The 27,499-nt window shown below is 39.3% G+C and overlaps 1 protein-coding gene across 1 annotated transcript in view; it reads right to left on the reverse strand.

Annotated features, from left to right (window-relative positions):
* Positions 1–27,499, reverse strand: part of Lrp6 (LDL receptor related protein 6) — a 121,065-nt gene that overhangs the window by 29,927 nt on the left and 63,639 nt on the right. The window contains exons 8-12 of the mRNA XM_051155465.1: positions 12,428–12,644; positions 11,708–11,997; positions 10,464–10,690; positions 7,357–7,541; positions 6,461–6,787 (exon numbers count right to left, since the gene is read on the reverse strand). Coding sequence (XP_051011422.1) covers positions 6,461–6,787; positions 7,357–7,541; positions 10,464–10,690; positions 11,708–11,997; positions 12,428–12,644 — 1,246 coding nt within the window. The remainder of the gene's footprint in view (positions 1–6,460; positions 6,788–7,356; positions 7,542–10,463; positions 10,691–11,707; positions 11,998–12,427; positions 12,645–27,499) is intronic.

The following is a 27,499-nucleotide window of genomic DNA, read 5'->3' on the forward strand; positions in this document are numbered from 1 at the left end:
GCCTTGTCTGACGACCTCATCTTCACAGCTCTTCCCTGCGGGTGGGGCTACTTCACGTTCACACTCAAACTGCACAAAGGAACTCCCTGGCACTGACCAAAAAGCCTGACACGTGCAACACTGCATTTCTGTTTAAGGTCTTCACTAGCTAAACACCCACACCCAGCTTCAGGACACAGTCAGTCTACTAGAAGTCTCCATCACACACTGACCTAACAACTTCGAGCAATTTTAGTAGAGTTCACTTCTAAGAACACACCGCACATGCACTAGCTGCAAAGTCGTCTCCCCAAAAAGGGCTACTTTTTGGCAGTACTACTTTCTTTTCTTTTCTTTTCTTTTCTTTTTTTTTAAAATACTGCTTTCTTAAGCACAATTTTATTAAGGTTCAGTGAGACTTAGAACAAAGACCTCAGAATTGTAGTTCTCAATTTTTCCTGTCCAGGAAACAACCAAATATTTGCCTGGTTCCAAACAAGTTTTGCTGAGTATTCTCTTCCAACTCAGATTCAGCCAGCACACACGATTCCACAGTCAGTACACTCTTAGTCTAGATAAAGCCAGAGGCCGGGTGGTGTATGCCTGAAGTCCTAGCCACTCAGGAGTGTGACATGAACTGCTTGAGCCCAAGAGCTCAAGACCAGCCTGGGCTATAGTGTGCTCTCCATCTCAAAATAAACAAAACAGCCAAATCTGTCTCCAAAGACATTAATGGGGCCCGCAAGGTGGCTCAACAAGGTAGAGGCATCTGCCACTTAGCTTGGTGGTCCAAGATCCATCTCCAGGACCTACACGGTTAGAGGAGAGGCAACTCCTTCAAGTTTCTCTCCACGTGTGTGTCACAGAATAAGTGTGCAATACGTGCATATACCCACACACAATAAAATGAAGTATAATTAAAATTTTAATTGAAAAAATAACAATTAACCATATGTGTTGGTGTACACCTATAATCCCAGCACTCAGGGAGGCAGAAGCAGGTGGATCTCAGTGAGTTCAAGGTCAGCCTGGTCTATAAAGTGACAGCTAGGGCTACATGCAGAAACCCTGTCTTGAAAATAATAACAACAACAATAATAATAATTTAATATTATTTTATAATATATTATATATTAAGTATATATTTTATATTATGTTCTAATATAAAATAATATTTATTATTATTATTACTACTACTACTACTATAATAAATGGTGGAATATTTCTCAGAGGAAGCTGATAATTTGAGTTCCTTCAGTCCATGCTTAAAGTAATACAACATACTCCATTTAAAAAGTCTAAATCTAGTCTCTAATCCTCAAGCACATTCTCACATCTCTTACTGAAAGATCTTAAATAAACAAAAAACAAAAACCTAAGCATGGTAGTACATTCCTATAATCTCAGCACCTGAGAAGCTGAGGCAAGAGGATTGGGAGACGTTAAGGGCCAACTCTTGGCTGGATGATGAGCTTTAAGCCAGCCTAGGCAACAGGAGACCCTGTGTCAAGATAAAATAAATTAAAGTCACTGGGTTCTCCTAGCCTTGCATTCCCACGAGAACAACACGTAGGAGCTGTTTTCAGATAGCACCAGTGCTCACCTGTACGTTAAGGGAAGGTGTTGCTCCTGGGTAAGAATAGAATGGTCTTCATGGCCAAGTCTACACATATGACTGTGTCATCCATGGTACCAAAAGCAATGAGTAGGGGCAGATACGCAACCTTCACTTTATGAACCAAGCTATGTATTTGGGGGACTCAATGTGTCCAGAGGGAACATCATTTCCCAATTTACACAAGGTATGTAAGGCAACTTCAGTACCAAAGACGGAAGTGCAAAACCTGGCTTCCTGTTTCATCCCACAATGTCCTCATTCACTCGTCTAACACTCTGACCTAATGGGAACCCATCAAGGCAGATGCGTACCTCCTCACAGCTCATTTCCTTACCTCCTTCAACTCTTGACATAAATGTCACCTTAGTATGGACTTTCCTGATGACCCTATTAACATTACAATCTCTGCCTCCACACTTCTTCCTCTTAATACTTCTGTATGACTCATCATCATCATCATCATCATCATCATCATATGGCCTTCATAGTGTTCATTTTCACAGTTCCAGTGAAATGTGAAGTCAGTGAAGGTCAGCATTTGTGTCTATTTCATTCATTTTCCTACTGGTTACATAAGGCCTAGCATGTAGTACGTGTTTAATAAATATTGAATGGAAAAACTGAAACATCATGTAAATAAACAAGCACTCTGAACAACAAAGACAGCCTTGCTTTTGTAAGTAACAGTAAAATTAGAAGGAAAAGAAATAGGTATTTGTTGAAAAACTCTAACACATCGAGCATCATATATGATGCCATTTAACCCCTATATTATCAACATGTGACAATGACACAGTATGCCATTTAATCCTTATATTATCAACATGTGACAATGACACAGTATGCCATTTAATCCTTATATTATCAACATGTCACACATGACACAGTATGCCATTTAATCCCTACATTATCAACATGTGACACATGACACAGTATGCCATTTAACCCCTATATTACCAACATGTGACACATGACACAGTATGCCATTTAATCCCTACATTATCAACATGTCACACATGACACAGTATGCCATTTAATCCTTATATTATCAACATGTGACACATGACACAGTATGCCATTTAATCCTTATATTATCAACATGTGACAATGACACAGTATGCCATTTAATCCTTATATTATCAACATGTCACACATGACACAGTATGCCATTTAATCCTTATATTATCAACATGTGACAATGACACAGTATGCCATTTAATCCCTACATTATCAACATGTCACACATGACACAGTATGCCATTTAATCCTTATATTATCAACATGGGACAACGACACAGTATGCCATTTAATCCCTACATTATCAACATATCACACAGAGTGCCATTTAATCCTTCTACTATCAACATGTCACACATCACACAGAATGCCACCTAATCCCTATGTTTCAATACACCACATGTCACACAGAATGCCATTTAATAACTATATTCCAACATGTCACATGTTACAAGGTTCCTATTTTATCACTTTATGGGTAAGGAAACTCCAACTCAGAAAAGCTACAGTTTTCTCAAGATCACAAAAGCTATTAAGTGGAAGGCCACATATTCTTCCAGAACCGACCTATTTCTTCACTCCTTTATTTAATGATAGTTCTCGAGTGCCCACCAGGTACCTCACTTACATCAGTGCAGAAAACAGGAGCAAGCTGCTGCTTTGTGGAATACAAGAAGAAATAAGGTAACAAAAGATGTCACGGAATGCGTAAATTATATTATTCATACACAACACAGGCATCTAAGTGCTACTGGACAGGAAGCAGTGGGACCCTGGCAGCGATGCTGGTAGATGGTCTTCCATAGTCAGTGTGCAGAACTGCTATTCAGGTCACAATTAAGCAAAGACTTAGACATGAAGAACAGCCATGCAATGTTTTGCAAGAACATTCCAAGCAAATGAAATAAGCAGCTCAACAGTCCTGAAATGAGACTGATTTGCATATTTGAAACCAGCAATGAGCTCAATGTGTCTGTAACAGAGAAGGCAAATTAAAGACTAATAGAAACTGAGGAGAGAGAAAGCAACTGGGGTGTTTGGAATAAAGGCGCAGTTATAAAGTGAGAGATACTGCTCATGTTGGGCCTTGAAGGCCTTGAAGAGCCAGGATTTTTACTTTGCATGAGATAGGAAGCACTGTCACATTTGATCCCACAGACAAGCTGGCCTAACTTGGCTTTTAAAATCAGTCAAAAGGTAAATTAAACAATGTTGGAACACTTTTGAAAGCAAGAACTTACACGTTAAGCTCTTCATAATACATGGAATCTAATACAACTCCATGTGAACATTAAATAGTGCTAATAAAAAAATACAAGAAGCCTTGAAGCACTGCTGATTGTATCAGACAAGTGAAACAACAGACAGTAGGAGCACTCAGCACCAATTCCCCATGGTGCTCAGTCACCAGCCGACCGAGCAGCAGGGTGTAGCCGCTCCATGCACAACCGTCTCAGGAAGTCTTGCCATGTTCTCTATGTCTCCGTTCTCTACCAGTTCTCACTCCACCTTCCCCTTCCACCCAAAAGCTGACGTTTTTTGAGAGAGGTGGTCTTCTTTGTCACTGCTCCCACTTTTTCTTTCTCTGACTCATTGCTCAAGTCTACTTCAACCTGTCTTTCACCATCACTTCCCTGATATTACTGTCTTCATGGTTACTAAGACCCACCTTTGGCCAACATGGATGGAAACTAGCCAGAGGATGGGTGCTATTTTTTTTAAGATTTATTTATTTACTATTATGTATACATTGTTCTGCATGAGTGCCAGAAGAGGGCATCAGGTCACATTATAGATGGTTGTGAGTGACCTTGTGGTTGCTGGGAATTGAACTCAGGACCTCTGAAAGAACAGTTACTGCTCCAATCCTCTGAGCCATCTCTCCAGCCCTACTATTTTTAAGATCTCACCTAAATTCTCAGCAGCCATCAACAACTCTTAGCTGTTCTCTTTGGTACCTCAATGCTCTCTGCTTTTATTACTTCTCTGGCTGTGCCAACTCTCAGTACCCTCTACAAACTTGTGCTCCTGAACCAATTATTTTGGCTGACAGGTCTCTTCTTTATTCTCCAAAGGAATTACAAACTATGGTCCATAAACCAAACCTGGTCTGTTGCCCTTTCTGTGATACTGTCTGTGGCTGCTTTATTGCTACAGTGGACAGAGCTGGGCACATCTGAGTAGGTATGATAGAGCCTACACACCCGCATGCCTAGCCTTTGCTTTGTGATCCCTCACAGAACAAGCCCGCTGGGCCCAGTACTTCCTTCACTTCCCTCTGTAGTGCATCAACTCTGATACCCAACTTGGAAACCATTCTGGCTTTGCTGCATCTCTCTTCTTCCCTATACTAAACTCACTTCCAACATCTCTTCTCTCTAACTCCACAGCACACCCAGAGTCCACGAGCATCTCTCCATCACCACTATATTACAGTCCAAGTTTTCCCCAGAGCCACATCACTTTTCACCCACTGACTTAATGCATCTTATATAATTCTTACAGGGATTCTATAGTTGTTATTCACATTTTTAAAATGAGAAAAATTAAGGGTTAAAAACTGTTTGCATAAATAAAAAAACCCAATAATGTGGGAATCTCTAAAGTATAATCTTAGTTATATTTTGTGTTCTCTGTCCATATATCAGAAAAAATTCTTTCTTATATGATTTCAGATACATTTTTTCAGATATCAGCATAACTTCAGTAGTTATATCTAAAAATCTTACACTAAGCAGTTACTTTCTTCCAGACAGTCTCCTATCTCCCAAGACTCTTCCTGATCTGATGTTTATGTATCTCTTGACTATTTACAAATTTTCTTATCTAACACTCAAGACACAGGCCTCCATATATACTTAAGTCATATACCAGGTTTTCCAAAGCCAACAGTGTTGTAACATACTTTGCTGTTAGCACTATGTGTTCATTTTTAATGTGAAATTTTTGTCAATTTTAACAAAGATATTGTAGGGTGTGGTGGTTTGAAAAGGAATGGCCCTCAAAAGCTCATGGGTTTGAATGCTTGGGACTGTCCCCATTAGGAGATGTGGCCTTATGAGAGTAGGTGTGGCCTTGTTAGAGGAAGTGTGTCACTGGGTGTACGCTCCAAGGTTTCAAATGTTCAAGATGGGCCCAGTGTGTTTCTCTTCCTGCTGCCTGTGTATCTGGATATAGACCTGTCAGCTCCATCTCCAGCACCGTGTCTGCCTGCAGGCTACCATGCTCCCTACCACAATGAGACCTGTAAGTCAGCCCCGATTAAATGCTTTCCTTTATAAGAGGTGCCGTGGTCATGGTGTCTCTTCACAGCAATGAAACGCTAAGGCATAGGGACATCCCTCTCTCTCATCACTTCAAACCCTGGACCCATGACTACGTGAGAAGCTCTGGAGTTAAGCAGTGACTACACACGGGCACTGTCCCCATCTGTCTACTACTGCTTCACCCTGGGTAAATGTCTTCACGTGAATTTCTCTATGGCTTTATCCACAATTAAAATACTTATGTTTGTCTTGTTTTATGTACTTCAACGAAGTATATTAATTTTTTCTTTGTTCTACTGTGTGTATTGCTCTTCCTTTATGAATAAATAAGCATTACGTATGAACACGTGTTTCTTTGATACTACACATTTTTCATTAAATACTTAAGCTCAAAAGTAAAAGACAACTCTTCTATGAAATTAAGTTGCTATCATGAATTAAATGACAAAACCTGTATGTCTCCCCTAGTCTTACATTTTTATTATACAACTTTTTACTCTTAAAAAAAAAAATTGAAGCATTCTCAAAATGGTGCTTTCTCTTCTAATTTTAGCTGCCTCTGGAGAATACTGGAACTTACCACTACAGGTCCTGTTGTCAGCATTCAGGGAGTAGTGGGCAGGGCATCCACACACAAAACCTCCAACTGGCACAGCCAAGCAGAGGTGGGAGCAGTGCCCATTGCTGGAGGCACATTCATTCCACCCTGCCTGCCGAGAAGAGTGGAAGACAAGGATGTCCATCACATAATCCAAATGGCCCTGGATGATGGTGCGGTTTTGGCCACTGGTTTTGTTGGCACGTTCAATGCTGCGCCGGCTCCAGTCTGTCCAGTAGATGTAATCTTGGTACTGAGTTAAGCCAAAAGGATGAGGCAAGTCATCGGCTATAACTTCACGGTTGAGTCCTATTTTGGGAAAGTCGGTAGACAAGGGAGAGGCACGAGTATGTGAGGAACAAGTGTCTTTTTTTGGGGGAAGGGTAACATATGAAACATTGTATTTGTAACCAATTTAAAACAAAACAATTCACTTAAAAGCAATTCTAAAACCAGATAAGGCCTCTGAAATTAGTCCATATGTAGTGTGACCCATGTCTCAAACTCATATATCCCTTTGTAAATCACTAAGTTTCTTTTTAAACTCCTGTGGTCTATTTTGACTTTGGTTTTATTTCCTCTACATGAAGACTTACAGCTCAGTATTCCATTCTCCCTTCCACAAAAATGATGGAGGAAAATACATGCACACATCAGGAGTACCTTTCCATAAATATCAGTACAGATCCAACAGTAATAAAACTTTGCATAATAAATAAATAAATCTAAGTCACTGGGTGACTATTGATTATAATAAAAAAGACACAATTCTAGAATAGCTGCTGACATGAAGTATCAGCAACAGCATCTAAACAGTGGCGAGTGGCAGCCACTGGCTTCACAGAGATGTGTCACTTAAGAGAAAGTAATGAGCTTACCAAGCATATTTGAAGATTCTATTAAATTAGTGTCCAGGTCTGTCCAGTAAAGCCGCCTTTTAGCATAATCGATAGTTAGGCCGTTGGCTCGCCCCACATTTGGAACTAAGGTAGTACGTTCACTTCCATCCATAGCAGCTCTGTCAATCTTAGGCTTCCCTCCCCATTCGGTCCAGTACATAAATCTGGGTTCAAAACCATGGAAAATTTAACAACCCACATTTGATTTTCTGGAGAAAAGGGGGCATATTCATGTATAGTAACTGAATAAACTTGAAGAAAATATATAGTAAATCAAGTAAATGGATAAAACAAAGTCATGGCTACAATTCTTCCAAGTATTTAGTCATCTCCAACTAGCTATATTTTTCGCATTCCAACAAAGATGTGAGTCATGTAGCTCTCCTTAGTCTTCCCAATCAATTTGTTCCACCCAGACCTAGGAACTGGAAACAAACCAACGATTTCTTTATTGCAGCATTAACATTTATAAAACTAGTATAAAGAGAAGGATTAACTATCTTGTCTAAGAATTCGGCTTACTTTACTACAATATCTTTCCGTCTTTCTGAATGTGAGCAACTTAAAATTTTTAAACTTTGGATTTACCTTCCAACTTGTATAAACTTTCTTCAAAAACAAGCTTCCAGAGTACAATGATATAAAAATAAACCTTTGAAAGGCTCACGTCAAGGGCACAGCCAGAAAATGTAATTGGCCATACAAGAAAACATACTACACCAACAAGCACAATGTACGATCCTAGCCTGTTGGCTGAGCAGATAAACGCAAGCACTAAAATTCTTATGATATTTCAGAATACTTGTTTACTTACCCACTACCTTCCTGGGGGTTCACTTTAGTCTTAGTGCTCCCTATGGCTTGTTATATGTGGAAGGCCAAATAGCAAAGACGTATGAAAGCCCCATCTCATGTTTCCAAGTCAGTTAACCACTTTGGCTAGAACTAGAACCTTACTCTCCACCAAATGCTTTGCAATCTAAGCTGCTTAGGTGTTCATGCTCCCTTAGCACTGGGCCTGGGCAAACAGCTCCATATGATGGCTCTCAAGAAATGCTTAAGGGCACACATTCACTCAACAGCTTGTCAACTGATGGTTTACTTGGTAGCAAATCATTTGCTATGAGCATGCTTTCTGAAAATCAGAGTTGTCCTAAGCTTTGTTTGCATTTCTTCTTGCCAGTTGAGAGCCATACCCACACCACTGCAATACAAAGAAATACAACCGTGATAGCAATTTTACACTTACCAGTGGCAAGCCATACTAGAGTCCTCAGTTCTAAGTATGGAATTTATCGACTGGCAACTAGTGCTTAAAGCAAAGACCACCATAAGCCCACTACAACTTCTGCTAGACAGAGGAGCTGTCCTTCATACGGCCTCCCAACCAGATGAACAAAAGCCAAAGAACTTCATGTGAGAATTTCATTAGAAACTATTTTCTTCAGATGTCTCAGATCAGATGAAGCATACTGACTCCTGTAATAAGGCCTACCTAACTCTGAAAAACTTGTGCTGTAAAGAACAGGCTATTCTATTACATAATACAAACAGTTTCCTAAATTTACAATTATGACTATATACTAACTGCCCACTTTAAATTAATGGGTATCCTAAAAGGCAACTTTTTAGGGCAAGGCCTTGGGTTTGATTACTAACAACATACATATACACACAGACACACAAAGATAAAATGAAAATGGTACTTTCTAAAATACATAGCAAACCACTCCCCTATTGCGGGGACACATTCTAACACAACACGCTCAAACTGTGTATTTGACACTACAATAGTAACAAACCCGATATAGGTTTATATATAAACATGGCCCCAAAAGATTAACTACTAATAAAAAACAGGAAAAAACACATAACGTTATAAAAGCAATTTAAAACTTATAATAAGCTAATTTCTTGAATGCTTTATCTAGTATTTCTAGACCATTGGTAACTAGAATTGTGGAAAGCAAAGCCAGAGGTTAGGAGGGAGAGACCCACATCAGTTGTCTTTCATTACACAACACCTCTTTCACGGGTTTCCAATAAAGGTCTGGAATCTACATACAGGAGGGATCTGGGTGGCCGGAGTTTGCTACTTTGAGAGTCCTCTTCCTTCCACCTTCGCCTCCTAACACTAGATAAGGGAGAAAAAGGATAGAGAGGAAAGGAAAGAGATCCCTGAATAAAGTCAGGGGCTGGAAAGAGGGTGTTGTTATTGCTGATTAAGGTGTCAAGTTCCTTGGGGCAAGTCTGATCTTCGCCATCAGAATATCTAATTTCTTCTTATTCTTGTTTCTTCTTTGTGTATGGCTACTTAACAAATTGTGACCAGTAGTGACCAACAGCAACCAAAACAACCCATGACACCTCTCGGGAATCCTAGCATTTATACACCTCTGAAAAGTCCCCAGAATTACAAATGCCACACAATCACAGAAACTATCCGCAGCTAGCAAACATCACACTGCAACCAGAGCATGAAGCTAATCATAGTCAGCTGCTGCAAAGCAGCCCCACATCCCCACACCTGGGATTAAAATGAAAACATGTTCTTATAATACTTCTGTGTTTTGTAAGGAAACGAAAAGCTCAAAATTCTCACTACAGATTTGAGAAAGAGAGCAAGCAAATGTAGGACGATGATAAGCATTACTCACTCAGCATATTGATACTGATCAATAAATATTATATATGAAATCTATTTCATTCTCTTTACTCAATGTTATAATGGCAAAGAAAATTTCAGGAATGAATTATTATTAAGTGGCAAAATAAATATGAATAGCTTGGGTTATTTGGGGTTTTGTTTGCATATTTATTTTTGAGACAGGTTCTCAATCTGTAGCTGGCCTGGAACCCATGATGTAGCTAAGGCTGGTCATGAGCTTCCAGCGATGCTTCTGCTTCAGCACGCCAGGTGCTGGTCCTGCAGCCAGGAGCCACTATGCTCAGCAATTACTAGTTTTAAAATAAATCTTTCCTACTGTTTAGTTGACAGATTATTAATAAACATTAAGTTGTCAAGGATATAATCCACAGCCACTGTGTGATGACGCTGTAGAGGACACATACACAAAGCTACTTACCCTTCAGCAGGATCCAGTGCGAGCGCTCGGGGGCTGTCAAGGTCTTTCCACACCAAAACCTGTCGGTGCTGCCCATCCACCTTTGACACCTCGATGCGGTTCGTCCCTGTGTCTGCCCAATACAAGTTCTTCCCAAGCCAGTCCACCGCCATGCCTTCTGGGTAATCTAAGCCAAACTCCACAACATGTTCCAGCGCGCTGCCATTCATAAAAGCTCTGCTAATAGTCTGTGAAAATTAAAATTTCAATTAAGACATATGGCTTAAAGTTAAGACATTATCCAGAAGTCTGGATCAAAAGTGCAGAAGTGACAATTTTTAATAAATTCAACTATATTTTAGCCATTTCAAGGGGAATCCTGTTAACAGTGAAGAATCAAACATTTTTTCCTACATCCTTTTAAGACAGGGTCTCTCACTGAACCAGAAGCTCACCGTCTGAGCTATACTGGCAAGCTAGAGAGCTCTTGGGATGTGCCTATTCTACTCCTCAACACTGGGATACACATAGCCATGCGAGGCTTTTTACACAGGTGCCATGGATCTATACTCAGCCATCATGTTTACAGAGCACACATGTTTACCCATGGAGCCATGTCCCCAGAATGAGTTCTCTTTGGAGATTTCTAGGTAATCAAGTGAACAAGAGGAGACCAGAATGCTATAAGCTTAGTGAAGACACCTGAAAGTATTCTAGGTCACTGTGTCAATTCAGTTCTCAGCCACCTCTAAGCTTATAAAACAAACAGAGCCAATTTCCAAATCATCATTACAGTTTTGAGCCCCATAAAAATTAAAAGCTAATAACAGATGTCACCACCTGACAAGTTCTAGGCCACGTGGTGTGTATCTGCAGACAGTGTCACTTAATACAAGAGTCCTGCAAGACCACCCAACTAAAACCAAGGTTTATTTACTTTTTTCCCCATTCAACTAGTAGATTTTCTTAAATACCACTAGAATCCAACTGTCTGGCTCCAACATCTCATGTTCTTTACAAGTTACAAGTGTTGTACCAACATTATCTAAAATAAAGTCACAATCTAGAAGAAAGAAAGACTATCCTCCAGATTTTATAGTCAGGAGTTTGCTCTCACAGTGAGCTTCTCAATATTAACATAGGAAAAAGAAGACACAGGGCACCGTAATTCATGACCAGTACTTCCTCCCACTGTCAGCCTGCATAAGCTGCTGGTGTGAAGCATGGCACAGCCCCAGCCTGAGCACTGCACACTTCTTGCTAACCTTTAGTGATATGTCAGTCCAGTAAATTCTGTTGTCTGTGACATCAAAATCCAAAGCAGAAGCTTCTTTGACACCAGTGAGTGGAATAGCCACGTTATTATTGTTTGTTTCCAAGGAGATGCGTCTGATATCTGCTCTCCGGGAAAACAGAAGGAAAGCCTCAGGAACGATGCAGGTCTTCATGTCGCTGATGAGTTCAAAGCCAATGGGACAGGCACATCGGAGTCCTTGAGGCCTATAGAGGCAAAGATGGCTACATCCTCCGTTCTCCTCAGCACAGGGGTTGGAACCTAAAAGAAAGTATGTTACAAAGGCACAGAAAGACAAACACACTGACACATCAACACAGACTCACTTTTAAAGTAGGACACATTTGGTTCATAAAAACATTAATGTGTCGTCCTGACCTAGTTTCAGCCCTATTTTTACAAACAAGCAGTATCAGGATTAGCCATGAGTAAAAGAATGAACAACTTTTTTATACCCATAGTAAGCTGTAAAATAAAGTGCATTATTCACACAGCAGGCTGAGTTCCTTTGGTGAGAGTGGCTGCCTATGGGTCTACACATAAAAGATCACACTGTGAAGTCAGAATACTAAACAGGTAAAGAGGATTTTAAATTGTTTCAAACGTCAACAATTCACCTTTACACACTGCTGCCTCTCTTCACCTTTTCTAGACCTAGTTTCCACTTCTAAGAGATTCTGGAACGACTCACCAATGACTCTGTGTACACTCGTGGCCTTCAGTCCCATGAGGTCAGGCAGCTGGTCTATGATGACCTCTCTTTCTGCGCTTCGTTTGTGGACTCGTTCAATGCTCCGCCTCTGCCAGTCAGTCCAGTAAACATAGTCGCCCAACAAGGTAAACCCAAATATGTGAGGAATTTTGTCTTCCACCAACACTCGTCTCCCAGTGCCATCAGTATTCATAACCTTCAAGTTTACGGTGGAAGAGAAGGAGGAGGACTAGGTCAGTACTTATCCTTTGAATGTGTTTAAACGGAACTCCTGTCACCTACTACATCACAGTCCAAGTCTTCAAAAGCTAAGACAGTGTGTCACAAAACACAGTGCTTTAATGAGGATGATCTCAAAACATTCATCTTAAGTTCACATTTGACCTCCTTTTCTCTAATTTCTTATTATTCTTCCTTTAAAGGCTTTCTGGTACGCTTAGATTTAGCAAAAAAAAAAAAAAAAAAAATCTTCTATTAAATGACTCAAAATTAAACATAAATTATCATTAACTTAGCATGTTTTTCTCAGATTATAAAGTATATAATGAACTATTTTGTTTCACATTTTATTTCATCCTTTAGAGTCTGGCTTTTTTCTAAGGAAACTAAGATTCATTAAAGTCACACTGCATGTAAACAAAGTTGATGCTTTTAATTTTGTTATCTAAGTAACAATCTTCACCAAAAATTTAATAGATGTAGGGTAAAATGTCTCAGTAAATCACTCTTCTGAGGTACTTATTAAAAAAAATACTCTACCCGGAGACTGCAATACGCTATGTGCAGACACATTTCAAGAATCAAGGCTACACTTACTCTTCCCAATTATCCAACAGCAGTATCAGTAAATCCAGCCACATATTTGTAGCAACCTGTACTAACCTTGTTTTGAGATGGAGAAAGCTTTCTAATGTCAACCCCTTAAGATTATTACTATAGTCTTAAATGCCTTAAAAGGCATCAGATATAATCTTATATGCAAATATTAATTTTTTAATCCATAAACTCAGTACAAAATATTCCAAGGAATAAAGATATAGCTCAGTTGGTGGAGTTCCTGTCTAGCACACAGGAAGCCCCGAGTTCAATTACCAGCATTTAAAAGGGGAGCAGGGCCATAGTGGTGCATATGCCTGTAAGATTAACACTTCAGAAGTAGAGACAGGAAGATCAGAAATTCAAAGGCACCCTCAGTCTCCATAACAACCTGGAGGCCAGCACAGGATACCTAAGATAGAGAAGGTAAGGTATTCCAAGTAAGTCAGTACTGTGGGTGTCTAGACGGGCAACCAGGTGATATCTTTTCTATCTTCTCTAAAAGTTCATACATGTTTGCTGAACTTCTATCAAAGAAACCTAGCATTTGGAAATTGACCAAATAATACTGTGTTATCACTTATAGTTTCAATAATATTTCATGTTTATCTAATTAAAGAGATTATACTGATGCTTATCTCTATCAGATATAATGGTAGTATTAGATAATTTTATATAACAGCCAATGTTTTATGAAGATCAAAAACTAAACCCTTTTCCATGTCCTTTATGAAACACCTATTGAAGTTAACATCTAAATTGGAAAAAAAAAGCTTAGACTTTTTTGAATATTCACATTTTCTTTCTTTGATAAAATTTATGTATGTGACATTCTTAAATTATTTTCTTAATATATGTGTCTGTGTACGGGTGTGAAAATGAGCATGTATGTATGAGCACATGCATACAGGTGGCCATGGAGACCAAAAGAGGGGTAGGATGCTCTGGAACTGGGATTACTGGGAGCTGTAAGCTGTCCAATGTGAAGGAACCAAACTCTGATTCTACAAGAGCACCAAGGACTTTTAACTACAGAGACACCTTCTTATTTTAGGTAAAATATCAAAATAGTGTGTGGCAATAAAAGGGTAAGCAGTGAAAAGGAATCAGTTATTTCTTTCTATGTCTAACCTGAACGTGTGCTTTAGCAGGAGCCCAAATTCCTTCTAAAGTCACTATTCAAGCACCTAGCCAACAGTTCAGTAAACGGTGAGTGGCTTTTAAACTGGGGACACGACGAAATAAATACTTCTATCACAAATGAGGCAAAGCAAGAGAAACTGCTGTTTGTATGCCTGGCGTGTAAAAACAAGTTATACTCTTTTAACTTTAATGCTTAAAGTGTTACTTTTAAACTCTTGGTTCCTCCTACTATAAAATATGTGTTGTTCACCAGAAACGAAAGGGGGGGGGGGGGAAGCCTGCCTACTTGAGAGGACTAGAGAGCATAAAGGCATACAGAAGGCACAGGAATAATGTGTAGGAATCATATAAAAACTGTGGTTAAAGGGGGGGAAAATCACCGTGGCAGCTATCATCGTGTGTATAAAACTTTGTCCTCCTCCCTCCAGCTCTGACAGTTTACCCTGGCTCTTAGAAGCACAGTCTGTACTACTCAGAGGGCTTGAATTCCAGATTTTATTTCCTTTAGAATTCTTCTTCTGAGATAGGATCTCACAGTATGGCTCAGAATGGCCACAAACTCAAGATTCTCCTGCTTCAAGCCCCCTCTGGATGACAGGAGTGTGGCACCATTTCCAGCTTAAATACATTTTTAGATTATCAGTGACCATAATCCTAAAATGGGATTGTGAGGATCATTAGAAATCACCAGTGTAGAGTTCTCAGCCCAACTTCCTAACAGCAGCCAGGAGAGCGCATCTGTACAGTGCTCTCCTCTCACTCCTGCAGCGTCACTACTTGAACCACGAAAGTTAAATCCTGTAGAGACCATGGCAGGACACAATAAGCCATGAGAACAGATATATTCTCCATCCCTTTCTAAGGTCAGAGACAGAGAAAGAACTCTTGGCCATATTCTCTCACTACTCACAGTTTTGGGGTGAAGAATTTCCCTTTACTAGATATCCAAACTGAAACCTTTCTTAAAGCTCTGTATTATGTCTTCATCTTGTTAAGATTTGTTTTTTATTATTTTTAATTATGTGTAGGTGCTGTGTCTGCATGTGGATTTGTGTGCACTAGAACAGGTGCTCAAGAGGAACAAATGTGTCAGATCCCCTGGAGGTGGTGTTACAGACGACTGTCAACTTGCTGGTGTAGGTGCTGAGAAATCAAACTGGGTCTTTTAAAAGAGAAGCAAATATACTTAATGGCTAGCCACCTATCTAGTCCCATTATGTCCCCATCTTAATTAAAGAGCTCACTTGACTCTTAGTCCACCCCACACTGGAGTTGGAATCCAGGGCTTCATGTATCCTAGGCAAACACTCTGCACCATCACACATTTCAAGAATTTCCTCCTAATGCTTCCCAAGAGTTTCCCTTGTGCTTTAACACAACATCTCAGGAAGAGTGTACAAAAATGGAATGATTCTGCACATCCACTTTTAATCTTCTGTTCTTGTTTTATTGCCATATTATTGGCATATGATCTGTGACCACGGCCTCTTCCTCTTATCACTAATTCCTTTAACATGCTGTAAATAGATTCCAAACTGTAACTCAGATGAAGTAACTACTAAAAACGACCTCTAGCTCCTGTCTTGCTTTTCTGAGTTCCTAAGCTCTTTGCACTTTTTTAATGTTCAATGTTCTTAAACACCCACTGAAACTCCACCAAGCTTGCTCAGTAAAATCTGATTCTATTTCTTTTTTATTCTGAGGTTGTTTCTCATTTCAGTTTATTTCACTGGCTGCGTATTTTTCAAAAGTAATAGATTTCAAAAATCCTTTTGAGTCACCCCAATTTCTGATGTTAACTTTATGTAGAAAAGTGACTTAGGAAGACATCTCTAACACCAACCTCTGATTTCCATGTGCACACGGGGGGTGGGGGAGAGGGAATGAGGAAGTGAGTTGGAGAAGAAGGAGAACATCTGTAAGTCTAGTCTATGATCTCATTAGGATCTTATAAAGTGTATCTGTTTGGTCAGAGGCTCCTGTTAATATAGTTTGGAACCCTCCGGTGTTCTGCCTCAGCCATCGGAGTGCTAGAATTATAGAAATATCTTAGCACATTTGGCTTTCTGATTAGTTTCTTTTTAAAAAATTTATTTATTTTATTTTATGTGTACGAGCACTTTGTCTGTATGCACAAATGTATGCACCACGTGCATGCCTGGTGCAATGGATCCCCTGGAACTGGAGTTACAGACAGTTATGAGCGGCCATGTGCGTGCTGGGAATTAAACCCATAACCCCTAGAGAAGCAGCCAGTGCTCTTAACTGCTGAGCCATCTGTCTGAACCGTGTGGTCAGTCTCTATGGCAGTATTTCCACCTGCCTCTTCAGGGAAATGCACGATCTCATCTAAAAGTCACATATATATACACACAGATAAACTGTGCTCTTTATTAAGAGATAACCACCATCCTATCAGAGGTCACCCTACACAGAGTACTAAGTATTCTTTATTATCAAATTTTTTTTCTTTTCTTTCCTCCCCCATTCCCCAGAGATAGGGTTTCTCTACCTAACATGCTTGGTTGTCCTAGAACTCATTTTTATAGACCAGGCTAGCCTTGAACTCAAAGATCTGCCTGTCTCTGCCTCCCTTATCAAACTTTTTTTTTAAATAAGACTATGGTATACTGAGGGCTAGAGAGATGGCTCAGCAGTTAAGACCACTGACTGCTTTTCCAGAGGACCCAGGTTCAAATCCCAGCACCCATCTGGCAGCTCACAACTGTCAGTAACTCCAAGATCTGACACTCTGACCTATGTCTATACATTTATGCAGGCAAAAAACACCAACACACATGAAATAAAGGTTTAAAAAAAAGATTATGGTATATTAAAACAACTCTGGTTGAGCTTGGCTTTATGACTGGCTTTATTGCTATCTCCCACCCACCCCCTTCCAGGGTTTCTCTATGTAGCCTTGGCTGTCCAGGACTCACTTTGTAGACCAGGCTAGCCTCGAACTCAAGTGCTCCGCCTGCCTCTGCTTCCCTGAATGGTGGGATTAAAGGCCTGTGCCAACATGTCCAACTGCTTTATTGTTATCTTAAATAAATTATCTCAGATTATACTACATTTCATAAATTACACTAATTTGCTGACTACATTCAAAGTTATCCATCCTATTAAAATGAATTTATTAGTCTAAAAGTACAAATGAGATGACTAACAGCGAAGGAATGCCGTAACATAAAATTTATATTTCTACTTCAAAAAAATTAAAGGATCTTCCGAGTTCTTTCCTTTGAGCTCTATTACCCTGTATCATTTTACTTGTTTACTTGAATAAATGAACAGCTTAAATACAATATTGCCAAGGGCTATAGTGACACAGTTAGGCTGTGTGCCTAAGCAGGAGGACCTGACTTTGCTCCCCATAGAAAGCTCAGTACAATGGCACTTGCTCACAATCCCAGCGCTGGAAGGTGGGGACAAGATTCCTGGGGCTTTCTAGCCAGCTAGCAGCCTACTGAGTGAGCTCCCAAGGCTCCCTGTCTCAGAAACCATGACAGGCAATACCTGAAAGATACACCTGAAGTTAACTTCTGGCCTCTACAGGCACTCACATATATCAGCAGCACTACATACAAAATATAAATAAAATTTTAAATTAAAAAATGAATGATAGGGGCTAGAGAGATGGCTATGGTTAAGAGCACTGGATGCTCTTCCAGTGGACCCAGGTTCTATCCCCAGCACCAATATGGCAACTCACAAGCCTTTATAATTCCAATTCCAGGGAATCTGTGCACTCTTATGGTCTCTGCAGGCCCCAGGCATACACATGATGCACATACTTACATGCAGGCAAAATATTCATACACATAAAATAAAAATAATACATCTTAAAAAATGGATGATTAGGTATGGATTTGGACAATAGGCTAAGAATAAAACAGAATCACAAATAAAAATTAACAGAAGCCACAACTCAAAATGACTTTTTTAGCTCAAATAATTCTGCATCTTCCATTTAATAGCTACCCTTCCACAATTCTTATGATTTTTTTTTTAATCTCAAGTGATCAGCAAATAATAGTGACAGAAACAGTTCAGAATCTTTTCCAACACTGGATAGTAAGTGAACTGCCTACTAACATTGATTATTCAAAAACTAGTCAAAATAATGTTCACTCTGTCAGAGTCAAATGTACAGTAGGTGTAAATAAATGTTAGTTTTTACTGGCTAAAATTTATTTTACTGAAATGTTTCAATACCTAAGTATAACCAGATACATTTAATTATTAAAATGTAATGCTATAAAATATAAAGAAGTACATAAGTATAAAAGAGTACGTGGAAATAAAGAACTGAAATAACCATACAGTTAAAGGATAAAAGGCCATGATGTCCTGACATCCAGTAAACAGCTGTACAATGGCATCTTTGTTCCTACTTCCTAACTTCAGCGGTGTTTGCTTTTGCTACTTAGACATTAACAACTAAGTTAGTAAACAAAAGGGATAAGCTGACAATGTGCTGGGGTCTACTGTGGCTTTTCTTTTCTTGTTTTTGTTTTTCTAGATATGGCTTCTCTGTGTAGCCTTGGTTATCCTGGACTAGCTTGTAGACCAGGCTAGCCTTAAACTCACAGAGATCCACTTGCCTCTGCCTCCCAAGTATGTGTGTCAGAGGAGTGTGTCACTCTGCCTGGCTCCTACTGTGACTTTCCTACCCATCTCATCCTAAGTCAAACAGTTGCAGCTAGTTCACCCAGATCACCGCCAATGACATGATGATTTCTAAGGTAAGTGAGAGCACAGCTAGTCAGGAAGGTGGACTGAGGAGAACAGGGAAAACCTCAACAAACAGTAGCTGAAATTCATCTTGAAGAATTAGAATTGTGACAAAGAGATAAGGTATTTTGAGAAAAAAGAATTAGCATGTTGCAGTCACAAGGTCAGGGATGCACTTAGTACATTTCCTAAAGGGTTCCAACAGACGCTCGGACTGAAGCAGAAGGCCTCACTTCGGAAACAGCACCAGGCTTCACTGGGCATGTATTAAGTGCAGGGATAAGAGCAACTACAGGGCAATACTTTAAAAGTCTTCAGGGAGAATGATGCAACAAAACTGTATTTCAGGAGAACTTAGGTGGTCACTGTTTACTCCATGTTAAACCTACCAAAATGTTCCATTTCTGTGACACTGGTAATAAAAATTAAAATTAAAATTAAAAAAAAATAATAAAATAAAAATTAAAAAATTAAAATTAAAAAAAAATCTCCTATTTAAATGCCTTTGAGCCAGCTGCCACTTGTAATTATTTTACTTTTTTGATATTTGGAAAATTTAACACAGGGGCTGGAGAGATGGTTCAGAGGTTAAGAGGTTAAGAGCACTGGCTGCTCTTCCAAAGGTCCTGAGTTCAATTCCTTGCAACCACATGGCGGCTCATAACCATCTATAATGAGATCTGGTGCCCTCTTCTGGCCTGCTGGCTCACATGCAGGCAGAATACTGTATAAATAATAAATAAATCTTTAAAATAGCAACAACAATAATTTAACACAATGTATTTCACATGGCATCTCTATTTCATTGCCAGATCATACTTTATTCCTCCCAAGAAACAACAATACCAAACCAAAACAAAATAATAGCAACAATAACAAAACCAGCATTTCCCCCACAAAGGGAAGCAAAGAACAGCAATCTCCCAACACTGTCTCTGGTTAGATTTCTTTCCACTAGCTAAACTAGCAAGAAAATATGGCAAGCCTTCAATGCTTTCTGGATATCAGAAATGCAGGCAGTGGGGTCCTAAACAAAACAGAGCATGTCTATGTCCAACATACTCTAAGTACCGGCAAGGGTCTCAGAAAGAAGAAATGCCAGGAAAGCACATTTGGGGGGAGGGTGTTTGTTATATATTTTTTTTAAAGCAACATCTCGCAAAACAATAACAATAAATAAAGTCTTAAGAAGATCTTTAGAAACATAAGTTCTTGGGAAGCTGAAGCTAGCTCTGATGGCACACTCTTTCTAGCCACCACGCCCTGCCCACTAAAGGCTGTGGTCACCTACACAAGAGCAAGCTAAAAAGGTCAAACACCTCCAGCAGGCAGCACTACCAGGACTCAGCAGGACTCTCAAAAAAAAAAAGAGAGAGAGAGAAAGCAAGAAAGAAAAGAAAAGAAAGGAAGGAAGGAAGGGCATGAAAGTAAGGCACTCACTGAAGTATGTATAGGGGGCGTGGGAGGGGAAGGCTTGGTGTGGATATGTATATACACATACATGTGTATATGCATAAAATCACCAAAGAATAAGAAAAAGATACTCTTTCTGTTTTAAGACTAAAAGGCTTTTTGGGGGGGTAGGGGAAGGAACGAACCACACAAGACATAACAAGTCATGTTTACTTCAGTTTAGTCAATGTAATTAAGATGTGCCAAATATTTTAATATAATTGTGCTCACATTTTCCCTCTTCATTCTTTAGCCTCTCTGTTCTCATGTTATAATTTTTACAACAGAATTGAGTCTAAAGCAAAGCTGTTCAAGAGAAATAAAGTACAATTGACAAGCATGAGCCAAGTGGATGGCAACTTCAACTTCTCTAACTTTTTTATTTGATATTCTGAGACAATCTGTCACTGTGTAACCCAACCATCCCTGGCCTAAAACTCCGAATCTTCCTACCTCAAAGATTTTAAATGTATGCCAGCCATCATGCCCATCTTTCAATTCTAAATTTTCTGGTAACCACATTGTAAAAAGTAAAATGGAGCAGACGCAAAATTATATTCTTAGTGTAACATAGTCACAAGTCCTCTCAATGTAATAAATATTAAGTTTATTAAATAGGTTTTATGGATTTTTGTTTTCATTCCAGGTCTCTTACTCTGTATTTCACACAGGTCAGACGAGCCATACTGTAAGTGCTAAATCCTCACATCTGGCTAGTGGCCACATGCTGGATTATTCAGGATTCAAATTTCAATGAGGTAGTCATTACACAGCATACAATGAATTTATTCTTCTCCATTTCAAATTTATAACCCTGCTCTCTTCTGTGCCTATTATCTTCAGTGTGGGGTTGAGGGTTCGATTAAAAAAAAAATACACTTTAAAATCTTTTTACTTACATCACATTTACAAGTCTACATTGTGTAAGAGTAACACAAAAGCCCAACTGTTCTGCTTTTTCTCATCTCAAAACAGCTTTAACAGTACAGTAACGTTGGTAAGAAAGCCCTTCCCTTGAGCTGTGCAGCCTTCTGGATAAGCCAGTACGGACATCTGGGTGGTTCATGATTATCTTATTCTGCTTTTTATAGGCCTGAAATCTTCCATAATGAGAAAAATGAAGGAATGGAGATAAGGAATAAGTCTAAGGGCACCTGAATAATAACAATAATGATAATTGCTGTGAGGAATAAATGTGCTTATCGCTTTTGTTGTTAATATGATGCAGAAAACAATTAAAAGGATCCTCTGAAGAGATTAAAGGATCACCAGCTTAAGTGAAGTCTGACTGGAAAAACTAAAATCTACAGAATGGTCTGATTCCCTTTGTGTAAGGGTCCGATGACTACTGAATTCATTTCTCTCTGCAGAGGTGACATTCCTCTTAGGAAACAGTGCTCCCGACCAGCCATGCTGCCCTTGTGGTGAGTAGGAGCTGCATGGAAGAGGGGCAGGCTGCACGGGAGAGAACAAGCTGCTTGGTCTCCAGGAAAATCACTGTGCAGTTCTCAAGGCCAATGAACAACAGTTTCGGACAGATTACTAAATTTAAAACTTTTACATTTAAAATAAAGCAAATCATGGTAAAAGCTCATTTGTAACTAAATCCTGAACAGATGAAAAAATTTAGGTGATTCCCAAAAATAACCTTTAACTTTAAAAACTAAGCAGTCACTAATTATACCAGGCAACTCCTGAGAGTGTTTCACTGTATTACCTCACACCGGTTTAATTAGTTAAACTGAAATTAGACTGCTGTCATCTCTAAAATCTAACTCCAAATCTAAACTAGAGTCTGCAGTGGCTCGGCAGCTACCACCGCACTGTGGTGTGGGCTCAGCAGTCTGAGGCAGTTCCTAACCCTGTTGGCCACACTGAGAGCACAGGCGACACAGGCAATAGATGTGAGCTAACTATAACACAATGTGCACTAAGTAATGGCAGACTTCTAACAGACATCATCCAACTTTTCAGCAGCTGCATCAGCTAATTACATGTCAAGACAGACTTACCCATGAAATCTTGGAGTGCTGCCCGTCAACTACCAAAACTGCTTCTATGCAACTTCACCTGACCAGACATGTTGAAGCAACACGTGACAACAGAACAGCTGGAATGGCGATGCTACAAAGCTCCACACCGTGTGCTTAAATTATGCTCTCAATCAGTGGCTCTCAACATGTGAGTCGTGACCCTTTTGGAGTGGCATATCAGATATATATCCTGCATTTCAGCTGTTTCCCTATGATTCGTAGTAGTAGCAAAATTATGGTTATGAAGTAACAATACAATAATTTTATGGTTGGGGCCACAACATGAAGACCTATATTAAAGGGCCGCAGCATTAGGAAGGTTGAGAGCCACTGCTCTAAATGAATAATTGCACTTTAAATACTCCAGTCAATATAGAAAGAAAGCACACCATCAAAAGTGAATCAATTCAGAAAGTTGTATCAGATTTTAAAGAAGTGTATCTTATCTTTGATACAACTTCCCAAGATACAAAAATGTGACTGCAGTAAAATGTCATTGTCAAGCACTCTATTAGTTTAAAAGAATTAATATATTTGGCAAGCATCAAACAACAGCTTAAAACATTTATTTAACTTAGCAGTTGTCTTAGTAATGGGGTAGACTGTATGTAGGAGCTGAAACTCTGTCCTCTGGGTGCTGACGTGGCCACTGCAGTCTTGAAATCAGAGCAGCTGTGACTACCCACAGACCATCCGCATTAACCCTGCCTTATAGAACGGGGTGGGGCTCACCAGGCAGTTAATGAAAAAGTCATGAGTTAATAAGGCACTCTAGGAAGTAGGGTACATGAGACCCCCTGCCTCACCCCAAGAATATATAAGCAGTTAGTAATCATTGCAGGGCAGACTCTTCTTTGGTTGGGTAACCCCTGATGCATGCTTCTGTAACTGCCCAAGGTAAGAGCAAAGACTCACCACGCTAGACTTACAGAAATCAGTCCCTCAGCCACCTGGAGTGAATCAACCTCTGGTCACCCGCCCCAAGAGAAGTCATGAACAGCTTAGCAGAAAAGTGTCTTTCAGGAAAACTGACTTAGCTGCAGCTCTCAACAAGTTGCTTTACCTTAATGGTGATTAACTGTGAAGCAAATAAAAACGAAAAGGAAAAAAAAAAAAAAAAAAAGCCAACTGCAATCCAAATTCCTTTTAGTAATTCTCCCAAGACAATGTAAATTACTCTTTCTTAACCTAAGAGACAAAATATTAAATATCAGAAATGTTATAGCTAAAAAGAATCTTAAATATTATTTGGTTCAAGTGGACATATTGGTCAAAATACAAACACTAAAGATTATGTAAATTATTTAAGTTTACTCACTTAAATATAAAATAAAAATGGTGAGGGCCCAGTATTGTAAAATTTTCCAAAAAAGAAATTGAGTTTACCATTCTTCACTACCGAACATGGACATAAACTTGAAGATGCATACTCCACCTTATCAACAAAGTAAGACAGTAAAACCAGGGCCCTTTTCCCTGAGATCAAAGCCCAAAGGAATGACATTAGGTGGTAGCCAACTGCTTCAGGCCTTGAACATACTAGGCAAATACTATGCCACTGAGCTTTGCCCACAGCCAGGAATAAAGTACTTAAAAAAGAATAAGACTGAAACAAACAAACAAAAAAATCACTGTTAGTGGTCTTCTATTAAATACAAGATGTATAACCAAAACAGCAAATCATTTTTAGAAAACGGTTCAAGAACAAGCTCAAAACTAGGCGACTGAAGTGCTAAGTACCAACATGCATTAGGTTGTTCTGAAACTTTATAGATGAATCTATCCAAGGTCCTAATTGAAGTGAATCTACAGGGTGTGCTGTGGCCATCAGGAGAGTGCAATCACACCTATCATCAAAGCTCTCTTGGTACGTACTTGAGTGCCAGACTGAGTGCACAATGAGGCAACCACAGCACACAAGCGGTTGATGGACTGCTCTGGCTTCTGTAGGCTGTATCACATTAAATCATGTCTCTATGACTGTACTGTATCAACAAACTTTCAATAGGAAACAATCAACAAACTTCTTATGACCCCCTTTGTACTCCTAAAAAACATAAAATGATAAAATGAAGCAAACCATGCTTAAGACTCCAATGACAGAGTTTTTTCAATCGTTCTAAGATGTAGGGGGAAATATAAATTCACAAGCATAATACAAAGTATGGCAAGGAAGTTCAAGGGCAAAGATTCAGGAATCTAAGGGTACCATCTCAAACAGTTCTCAAACTGAACGCATAATCCATGTAAGGAACACTGAAAATGAATGTCCTAAACTAGAGAAGATTCAAAAGGAAGCACTCACTGATATTTATAAAATAACAGCTTTATCTTAACAAAAGATAAGTATATTGTTATAATTTCTTAATCTTAGAAGCCAACAACAAGGATGAGAGCATAGACAGGTCTATGAGTGTTCTGACAGACTTGCAAATTATGTAGCCTAAATATGTGAGACAAAAAAATTCCTTTAAAAAGAAATCTGAATACATGGAAAAGAAATTTCCTTATTAGGGTATTGATAAAGCAGAGGAAGCTGCCGTCAGAGGAAAATGCAGCTCAGCAATCGCAGGTTCAGAATATGAAAGAGAACATTCACCAGCTGCCAAGTTTTCAACACACTAGCTCGGTACCAAAGATTCTAATAATTTGTCTGTCTCCGCACCCCTTCCCCCCGCAAAAAAAAAAAAAAAGTGCCGGGTATAATCAGATCTGGACAACACAACCTACAGATACTGCATTATCAAAGTAAAGCAACTTACAATAAGAGATTTCAAACAATTTACACGTGTTCAAGAAGACAAGAAAATCCTTTAAGCTGTAACTACCAAGTACTGCAACACTGTCAGAAGAAGCTCAGAATCAAGGAGAGAGGACAAACAAAAAGCACAGTAAAAACAAGCTATAAACAAGGCGTGGTGGCACACGCCTTTAATCCTAGCACTCGGGAGGCAGAGGCAGTCAGATCACTGTGAGTTCAAAGCCAGCCTGGTCTACAAAGTGACTCCAGAACAGTCAAGGCTACACAGAGAGAACCTGTCTCGAAAAACAAAAAACAAAAACAAACAAGCTATAAAGTAATTTTAGTTATGATAATATTATTTTGATAAAAGAATGATCAAAACGTAATTTCCTCCCCAGCTGGTTAAATGAATACACAACGAGAAAGCATCCTCAAGAAAACACAACCTAACTGGACAGCATGATGGTTGGGAGACCAAGGCAGGAAGATGGGAACTAAGGCCAGTGCAGGCAAAGTAAAGACCCATTCTCAAAAACTAAAGTCAACAACAAACAAACAAAAAATCAAGCTCACAGTACTTTCTTAACTTTATATCATGACAAGGAATGCTTTAAAGTATGGATGACATGTCTTTGCTATCAATAAGCAGTATTGCAGGTACTAGGTGCTAACCATGTTTGGAGCACTGTGACATCTGACAAAGATGTGAATGTTGTCAAAATAACAATGGTTTTCCAATAACTGTAAGGTCATATAAAAAAGATATAAAAGTTTTTGACATCTCCCTTTCCAGAAAAATTGAAATTTCTTTCTCATAATACAAGAAGCCCTAGCACTCTAGTAGAGACTGGAAGGCTCAGGAATAAAGTATAATGGCATAGGTCTGCCCACACAGTGACAGGAGCATTCCCAGGCCGTGCAGACACCGCAGGACAAGCACCAGCTTGCACCTTTAACCACCACCCGCAGCCACAGCAGCCGCTGAGCTGAGGAAGCACTGCTCTCACCTACACATCTTTATGTGGAAGCACGACGCCATTGCTTTTTTAAAGTGACATCATTAGTAATATCTGTATCGTGCCTCTATTTGTAGAAGACGATTCTAAGTATCAAGAAAATCTAGTCTACCTTTCCATAACTCTGTAAAAAAAAAAAAAAAGAAGAAGAATCTAGTCTGAAAGCTAGGGCTCTCGTTCTTGTCCTTTGTTTCTCTGAATCCTTAATCAACTCAACACAGCCAACATCTGCCACTTCAACAGAAGAGAGAGAAGCAGGCCCAAGGCCCTCACTCACTGAGGGAACAAAGGCCAGTGTGGACAAGTGTTGAAATGGTTGTGCCACAGAATAATTTAGCAGATAAGTATCTTTTTTTCTCAACTGTACTACATATGCGATCCAAAGTAAACTCTAAGTCTTTAGAAAAAAACAGGGCTTCCACAGCCTGGAATTCCCATATAGTCCCCTACTCCTAGGCATGATACATCTGCGAAGTTTTTTTAGAAGACAAGGCTGAAAGTGATCTTCTCATCCCTACTAGGTCAGAGGAGTACCCACAAGCTGCTGCTGCATCACAAGAGTCTAACAATTAAACTTTAAAATTAACACACCTTTCCCAAAATCATAGTGTAATATTATCTGGTAATCTAAAGTACAAGGATGGAAACACTGTGGACAAACATTTCCATAATCACTACTAGTGTAAGGATAAAAATGAATTCCTTTCCTCCTCAAATTATGTAAGATGATCTGGATGGAAGTGCTGTGCTTTTAAAACAACTCAGTCTGCCATCCATCGGCAACTTTACACATCAATGTAAAAGGGGTTAATAAGCAAGGTATCAATCATCCTTTTTAGGTATGGACACACTTTAGTGTAAGGCAAGAAAATCACTGCAGCCCAGGACAACAGAACTTGGGCAACACAGCAAAGACCAAAGAAAGACAGGAGGAAAACAAGGAACAGAAGAAAGAAGGCAGTAGAGATAAACAGAGTAACTGCTGTGTTCTAGATGTGTCTGAAAGAAACAGGCAAGAGCATTGGCATCCAACTTGTGAAAGTACACCAAAATCTCCAGAGGAAAACTGGGGAAGCCTTCCTGTATAGTTTCCTGAAAGTAAGTTTATCAC

This window comes from Acomys russatus, chromosome 13, assembly GCF_903995435.1.
Source record: "Acomys russatus chromosome 13, mAcoRus1.1, whole genome shotgun sequence".
Taxonomy (NCBI): Eukaryota; Metazoa; Chordata; class Mammalia; order Rodentia; family Muridae; genus Acomys; species Acomys russatus.